Source organism: Carcharhinus amblyrhynchos, chromosome 29 (genome assembly GCF_965287045.1).
Source record: "Carcharhinus amblyrhynchos chromosome 29, sCarAmb.v2.hapA, whole genome shotgun sequence".
Taxonomy (NCBI): Eukaryota; Metazoa; Chordata; class Chondrichthyes; order Carcharhiniformes; family Carcharhinidae; genus Carcharhinus; species Carcharhinus amblyrhynchos.
In genome coordinates, this window is record NC_137352.1 from 747,600 (window position 1) to 756,373 (window position 8,774).

The 8,774-nt window shown below is 48.2% G+C and overlaps 1 protein-coding gene across 1 annotated transcript in view; it reads right to left on the reverse strand.

Moving 5' to 3' along the window:
* The window catches only part of LOC145359958 (rho guanine nucleotide exchange factor 12-like), a 156,698-nt gene extending 156,221 nt beyond the window's left edge, over nt 1-477 (reverse strand). Inside the window, exon 1 of the mRNA XM_080214851.1 lies at nt 68-477. Coding sequence (XP_080070977.1) covers nt 68-99 — 32 coding nt within the window. The 5' untranslated portion in view covers nt 100-477. The remainder of the gene's footprint in view (nt 1-67) is intronic.
* Between the last annotated feature and the right edge of the window lie 8,297 nt (nt 478-8,774).

Consider the following 8,774-nt stretch of genomic DNA (forward strand, 5'->3'; position numbering starts at 1 on the left):
TAAAGGGGGCGGGGGGGGGGCTTGTCCCGGGTAAAGGGGGGGGTGGTGGTTTTGCTCTGCCGCTCACCTCTCACTCAGGCCGGACGGTGTAACGCTCATTTGGCTCCTTCACTGATTCCAAATCCCACAATTATCCGATTCTCATCTTCCCGAGGCGGAGCCGGAGTGAAGCGGGAAGCCGGGCTGTGGGGGCCTTCAGCCGGCCCAGGACCGGAGCCCCATCCCGGGACCGAGGCCAAACCTGAAGCCGGGGCCCCGGGGCCCAGTGGCCGCTCTGCCGGGGCCGGAGCTGCTGTTCCGGGATTGGGAATTGGAGCAGGATCCGCTCGGCAACAAAGTATCCGCCAAATGTCACAAAGTATCCAAGCACCGACTCCCCGTTACAAAGTATCCGGGAGCCCAGCGCCGCCCCGGGGCCCCGGCTCCTCACCCCCGCCCCGGCTCCGGGCCTGCTGGCTCCGATCCGCTCCGGCTCCGGTCAGCGGCGGGGCTCCATCCTGGGCCTCGGATCCGGCGCCGCTGCGGCCGCTCCCTGTCCCGATCCCGGCGCTGCTCCCGGTGCCGCCGCTCCGGTTCCCGATCCCGGTGCCGCCGCTCCGGTTCCCGATCCCGATCCCGATGCCGCCGCTCCGGTTCCCGATCCCGATCCCGATGCCGCCGCTCCGGTTCCCGATCCCGATCCCGGTGCCGCCGCTCCGGTTCCCGATCCCGATCCCGGTGCCGCCGCTCCGGTTCCCGATCCCGGTGCCGCCGCTCCGGTTCCCGGTTCCGCTCCGGTTGCTACTTTGTTACTTTGCTCCAACCGCTTCACCTCCGGCCGCCGCTACCGCTCCCTCCGCCGCCGCTTCACCGCCTCCCGGGGCGGCTCCGCACAAAGTAATCCCGCCCCCCCCCCCCCCCCAGTCGCCCTCTGCACGCTGCTCGCATGGGGCTGAATCCCAGCCCAGAGCCGTAGTCCGGCCCAGAGGGACGGGGAAGGAGGCTGGCACACTCCCTCAGGATCCAGGCTGACTCTTTCCACTCGGGTTTAAAGGCTGCTGAGATGGAATCCAAACGCCATCCACAGACTCTGCCACATGTGAGGCAGCTCTTGCTCCAGGAGTTGGCTGGATGTTTGTTTGGAGTTTGTCTGCTCCTTCCTACACTGGACCTGCACATTCCCAACACTCTCCCAATTCCACATCGGTCTGGGACACAAGCATCTCACCGAGACCGGGAGAGACAGACACCAACTGACAGTGGATTCTGGCTCAGGGCACCAAATTTTTCAACTTTGTTCCTGTGCAGTTTAAGCCATGTTTCTGCTATCCTCATTCACAGCAATGTTAAGCTATAAATAGTTACACAGGACTTGATCGCTCTTAGCTTTCACATTAGGACTCAAGATCATGTCTGGTCTTAAGATGGCAGAATTATTCAGCTGAGGTAATGGGACCAGGATACTTTGAGTGACAGCTGGTATTGGACATCTTACACGCTCAAGTTGAGGAACTCACACCGATAGCATATTTCCTGATGTGGCCTACCCCACAGTTTAACAGTATTTGGTTTTATTGGTTCCTTGCTGGCTAGGACAACACCTTGTGCTCTCCTAATGTTCTTGAGAAGGTGGTGGTGGGCAGTCTTCTTGAACAGCAGTGATCCATGTGGTGTAGGCATATCTATATTGCTTTTAGGGAGTGGGTTCCAGGATTTTGATCCCACAACAGTGAAGGAACAGTAATATAATTCCATGTCAGAATGTGAGTGGTGCAAAGGGGAGTTGGTGCTGGTGTTATCATGCATCTCCAGCCCCTGTCCTTCTAGCTGGTAGAGTTTGCAGGTTTACAAGGTGTTGTAAGAACCCTGGAAAGTTCCTGCAGTAGATGGTACACACTGCTACCACTGTATGTTGGTGGTGGAATGGTTGAATTTTAAGGTAATGGAAGGGATGCCAATCAAATAGGCTGCTTCGTCCTGGATGGTGTCAAGTGTTGTGACTGCATTCATCCAGGCAAGCAGGGAGTATTCCAACATGCTCCTGACTTGTGCCTTGTAGATGGTGGACTGTAGGCTGTGGGGAGCCAGGATGTGGGTTACACAGTGCAAAATCCCCAACTTCTGTTTCGTAGCCATATTATTTATATGGTGGTTTTTGTAAAGTTTCTGGTCAATGGTAACCCTCTGGATATCAATGGTGGAGAATTCAGCAAAGATATTGCACTTGAATGAAATTTTGATTTGATTTGATTTATTATTGTCACATGTATTAACATAAAGTGAAAAGTATCGTTTCTTGTATGCTATACAGACAAAACATACTGTTCATAGAAAAGGAAACGAGAGAGTGTAGAATGTAGTATTATAGCCATAGCATGCAGAGAAAGATCAATTTGTTGTGGATAGTCTGGAGGGATGTCAGAAGTTGCAGTGAGACATAGATAGGATGCAAGACTGGGCGGAGAAGTGGCAGATGGACTTCAACGCAGATAAATGTGTAGTGGTCCATTTCGGCAGGTCCAATGGAATGAAGGAGTACAATATCAAGGGTAGGACTCTTAGCAGTGTGCAGGATCAGAAGGACCTTGGGGTCCGGGTCCATAGGACTCTTAAATCAGCCTCGCAGGTGGAGGATGTGGTCAAGAAGGCGTATGGTTTACTGGCCTTCATTAATCGAGGGATTGAGTTCAGGAGTCAGGAGATAATGCTGCAACTTTATAAGACCCTTGTCAGACCCCAGTTGGAGTATTGTGCGCAGTTCTGGTTGCCTCACTACAAGAAGGATGTGGAAGCTATTGAAAGGGTGCAGAGGAGATTTACAAAGATGTTGCCTGGATTGGGTGGCATGCCTTATGAAGATAGGTTGAGAGAGCTCAGTCTTTTCTCCCTGGAGAGATGAAGGATGAGAGGCGACCTGATAGAGGTTGATAAGATATTGAGAGGTATAGATAGGGTGGATTCTCGGAGGCTATTTCCCAGGGCTGAAATGGTTGCTACGAGAGGACACAGGTTTAAGGTGCTGGGGAGTAGGTACAGAGGAGACGTCAGGGATAAGTTTTTCACTCAGAGCGTGGTGAGTGAGTGGAATCGGCTGCCGTTGGTGGTGGTGGAGGCAAACTCATTGGGGTCTTTTAAGAGACTTCTGGATGAGTACATGGGATCAAATGGGATTGAGGGTTATAGATAGGCCTGTAGGTATGGATATGATCGGCGCAACTTGTGGGCCAAAAGGCCTGTTTGTGCTGTAGTGTTCTATGTTCTAATTTAGTGCAAGGTAATTCCATTCAAAAGTCTGACAGCAGCAGGGAAGAAGCTGCTCTTGAGTCGGTTGGTACGTGACATCAGACTTTTGTCTCTTTTTCCCGACAGAAGGAGGTGAAAGAGAGGATGTGCAGGATGTTTGGGGTCCTTAATTATGCTGGCTGCTTTGCCGAGCAGCGGGAAGTGTAGATAGAGTCAACGGATGTGAGGCTGGTTTGCGTGATGGATTGGGCTACATTCACGACCTTTTGTAATTCCTTGCGATCTTGGGCAGAGCAGGAGCCCAGACCAAGATGTGATACAACCAGAAAGAATGTTTTCTATGGCTCATCTGTAAAAGTTGGTGAGAGTTGTAGCTGACATGCCAAATTTCCTTCGTCTTCTGAGAAAGTAAAGGCATTGGTGGGCTTTCTTAGCTATAGTATTGGCATGAGGGGGACCAGAAAAGCTTGTTGGCGATCTGGACAACTAAAAACCTGAAGCTCTCGACCCTTTCTGCTTCGTCCGCAAGGAGATATGGTTAGATCCTCCCTTGTTGGAGATGGACATGTCTGGGAGCTGTGTGATACAAATGTTTCTTGCTACTTCTTAGGTTAAAGCTGAATGTCCCGGCGTTTATGCATACAGCTATGGACTGCTTTCAGCATCTGAGGAGTTGTAAGTGCTCCTGAATGCTGTGCAATCACCAATGGACGCCCCATTCTGATGAAGGGAAGGACAATTATGAAGATGGTCGGGCCTAAGACACTATTATAGAATCCCTAAAGGAGGCCATTTGACCCATCGAGTCTGCACCGACCACAATCCCACCCAGGCCTATCCCCATAACCTCTCATATTTACTCTGCTAATCCCCCTATCCTGAGGAGCTCTATAGTGAAGTCCCAGGGCTGAGATGATTGCCTCCAACAACCACAACCATCTTCTTTTGTACCAAGCATGCCTGTAATATTAACCTGATGTAAGTCACGTATACGCTTTTCTGCTTCATAAAACAAAGAAAATTACAGCACAGGCCTGCACTGGCCATGCTGCCCGACTGAACTAAAACCGCCTACTCATCCGGGGATCATATCCTTCTATTCCCATCCTATTCTTGTGTTTGCTAATTAACCCCTTAAAAGTCATTATCTGCTTCCACTACCTCCCCTGACAGTGAGTTCCAGGCAATCACCACCCTCTGTGTGAAAAAACTTGCCTCATATATCTCTTTTAAACCTTGCCCTTCTCACCTTAAACCTATGCCTCCTAGTAATTGATTCTTCCACCCTGGGAAAAAGCTTCTGATTATCCACTCTGTCCATGGCCCTCGTAATCTTGTAGACTTCTGTCAGGTCTCCCCTCAACCTCCATCGTTCCAGTGAGAACAAGTTTCTCCAACCACTCCTCATAGCTAATGCCCTCCATACCAGGCAACATCCTGGTAACTCTTTTCTGTACCCTCTCGAAAGCCTCCACATCCTTCTGGTAGTGTGGCGATCAGAATTGAACACTATATTCCAAGTGTGGCCTAAATAAGGTTCTATAAAGCTGCAACATGACTTGCCAATTTTTAACCTCAATACCAACTGGCATGGACCAGTTGGGCCGAAGGGCCTGTCTCTGTGCTGTAGTGTCTATGACTCTAATGAACCCCGGCCAATGAAGGCAAGCATGCCGTATGCCTTCTTGATTACCTTCTCCATCTGCGTTGCCACTTTCAGTGACCTGTGTACCTGTACACCCAGATCCCTCTGTCTATCAATACTCTTAAGTGTTCTGTCATTCACTGTATATTTCCTATCTGTATTAGACCTTCCAAAATGCATTACCTCACATTTGTCCGGATTAAACTCCATCTGCCATCTCTCCGTCCAAGTCTGCCACTGATCTATATCCTGTTGTATCCTCTGATGGTCCTCATCACTATCTGCAAATCTACCAACCTTTGTGTCATACGCAAACTCATTAATCAAAATTAATCAAATCATTTGTATATCTTACAAACAGCAAAGGTCCCAGCGCTGATCCCTGAGGAATGCCACTTATCACAGCCCTCCATTCAGAAGTACACCCTTCCACTGCTACCCTCTGTCTTCAATGACTGAACCATAATCATAATTTCTAACTCTTTCATCATTCAGGTCACTCAGGTTCTGTTTGTCCTAACTCTCCCTGTCATGGGAATGTTCCTTAACTGGATCTGAACAGTTTCCTTGGAAGGGAGCCTGTTGCTCAATTATGGCTTTGATTGCAATGAAGGTGGAGTTTTAAAACAAATATTTTGGGAGAATATTGTGTTATTCTGTACAGGTTACCATGGAGAGTTTAGTTGCTGGCTGTGTGAGGAAGGGTCTCCTAGAAACAGCTCCAAGGTGAGTGAATTTGATTCAGCCACCCAGTCAAGCCAGAAAGGTCTTAGACTGCAGAAAGAAGTTGGGGGTGATTCTCCCATCCCGAATTGCTGATTTTTTTTTAGCGCAACGGGATGGGAGATTTCAGCAGGGCCGGATTAGCGTGATCCATGCTGGATATCCAGTCCCAAGCACATCTCCCAGTGCCGGATGTTCAACGCCATCCGCTCCACACTGGATATAGGCACAGAGCTGCTTCAATTATTTAAATAAGAATTTGAATGTAATTTAAATATAATCAACAGACCTGGGACTGAACTTTCCGGGTCCGCTAGCCTCTTACAGCCTGCCAGGAGTGTTTCACTCCAGTGAAGTTTACAATAGCACCCCACCTTCGGGGAGCTAGCGGCCCAACCCAGCTGGAGTGAAGGGGAGCAATCGGGACCCCCCAGAGTGTTGGGCACCAGGGCTGATGCTCCTGGGCATTGACACCTTTGATGTGGAGATGCCCATCTTGGACTGGGGTAAGCACAGTAAGAAGTCTCACAACCTGGTATTGTGAGATTTCTTATATTGGCACCTTGGCAGTGCCGACCTGTACCCCCGGCATTGCCCAAGGGGCAAAGTGCCAATGCCTGGGGGCATATTGGCACTACCCATTGGGCATGGGGCAGTGCCAAGGGAACAGGACCTATGGGGGCTATCGGTGGGGGTGGGGGGGGGTGTCCCGCTGCCACTCTGCAGTCAAGATCAGTAGGGGAGGGAAGGAGGCCAGCTATCAGGGCTGGCCATTGGGGTTGGGGGTGTCAGCCTGCTGGGGAGGTTGGCAAGTTGGGGGGGATCTGTAACTGTTGGGGGGGTTGATGGAGATCAGGGCGGGGCGGGCCGGTAGATGAGGGGGGTCGGAGTTGGCCGGGAATGTGCAGAGGAGAGGTCAGCATTGTAGGGATTGTGGAGCTGGGGAGGTTGCAGTCAGGGGCCATGTGCATCCGCCGAACTCAGCACTGACTGAGCAGTGCATGTGCAGTGGCTCGCCCAGTGCTATGCTGCCGGTCTCCTGGGTGGGAATAGGTCCCGCACAATCATTTTCAGTGTGATTCACACTCATGCACTCTGCAGTGCACAGAGTGCGGGGGATTCATTTTCAAACTCCCACTGAAAAAACCAGCATGATCGGCTCGTTTTCACGCAAATTCAATGCTTAGAATTATTTGGGGGAAATCACTCCTTTTCGTTTCTGCAATCTTTGATTTCCACAAAGGAGTAGAAGTGGGTTTGAGAAATTGTATGGTATGTCTTATTAAAGCTACAGCAGCTTGCTTTAGGTCATATTATTGGATTTTTATAGCTAAACATTTATAATGGAGTATTGTCTGGAAGGTGTTTACTTGTGGATCTGACCAAGTCTTTTGGAGGCAAGTTTTGTAAGACTAATCTTAACTACGTAACTGTAACTTTGTGTCCTTAAATTTTCTTTTCCTCTTGTTAATATGTCTTTTATTTTTAATTTTTAAAATCCAAAAGATTGGTTTTCTCGCTGCTGACATCAGTACTTCTCGTTTGTGGAAACTAAAAAATGGTATGGCCCATTTCCCCCTCTGGGGTTCAGTTTGCTCAGTATCTGCTGTGGTCACAACCTTGCCACTCATTGATTTCCATTTCCTTGGGCCAGAAATGTCCTCACCCCCAATAAAATTGCTCTTCCTTCAAATGAACTAATTTTCTCTGGATTGTTCAATGTCCTTTTTCATAGCTACCCTAAAGCTTCTCATTCTGTAGTCACTCTCGCCTAAATGTTCCTCTGCTGACGCTTGAACCATTTGACCCACCTCATTCCCCAGAACCAAATCTAGCAATGACTCTTTTCTTGTTGCATACTCTATTTTTTGCAACACAGAATGACAGAATTATTACAATGCAGGGAGTGGCCATTCAGCCCATCGCTCTGCACCAACTCTCAAGAAGAACAATTCACTTGGTTCCATTCTCCTGCCTTCTCCCTGTTACACTGCTATTTCCACTTTTCTGATAACTGTCTCAATAGAAGCTACTTACACCTAAGGCACTGCATACCAGACCTAACCACTTGTTGAATAAAAGTGATTTTTCTCATATTGCTTTTGCCTCTTTTGCCAATTATTTTAAATCTTTGCCCTCTTGTTAACAAATGAGATGAGTATTTCCTGATCCAGATCCCTCGTGATTTTGAATTCCACTCAAACCATCTCTCAGTCAGAACAATTACAACTTCTTTGATCTATCTTTGCAATTGAAATTCCTTATACCAGGAACCATTCTGGTGAATCTTCCCTGCATTCTCTCCAGTACCTTCACATCCTTCCTTAAGAGTGGCAATCAGAAATGGACGCAATACTCCAGCTGAGGGCAAACTAGTATCTTATACAAGTTCAGCATAAACTTTCACTCTGTGCCCTTACTAATAAAACCTGGCAATATTATTGCTTTATTAACTGCACTCTGAACTATGCTGTCAACTTCAATGACTTATGCACATGTATACTCAGGTCCCTCTGCTCCTGCACTCCCTTTAAAATTGAATCCTTTATTTTATGATGACTCGCCATGATATTCCTGCCAAAAGTGTGCAAGTGTCTATTTTGGCAAGAAGAATAAAAACTAAGCTTATCGTGTAAATTGTGAGAGATTGCAGAGCTGTAAGATGCAGAGGGATCGGGGTGTTCTGGTGATAGAAATCATAGAAACCCTACAGTACAGAAAGAGGCTATTTGGCCCATCAAGTCTGCACTGACCATAATCCCACCTAGGCCCTTCCCCCATATCCCTACATATTTTACCCACTAATCCCTCTTGCAGTGCAGAGGAGATTTGAAGCAGAGTCTTTGAATATTTTTAAAACAGAGCAAGAAAGATCCTTGATCAGCAAGGAGGTGAAAGGTTATCAGGAGTAAGTGGAAATGTGGAATTGAGATTATAATCAGATCAGCCATGATCTTCTGAATAGCAGAACAGGCTCGAGCAGCTGAGTGGCCTACTCCTGCTCCTAATTCCTTCGATTGTATGTTTGTAACATTTTTCCACATTCAACATCATCTGCCATCTGTCTACTCACTTCACCAATTTGTCAATGTCGCTTTGAAGTCCACCCTCTGCTCCTCACCATTTACAATGCTTCTAAGCTTCATATTATCCAAAACCTTGAAATTGTGCCCAGTACACCAAA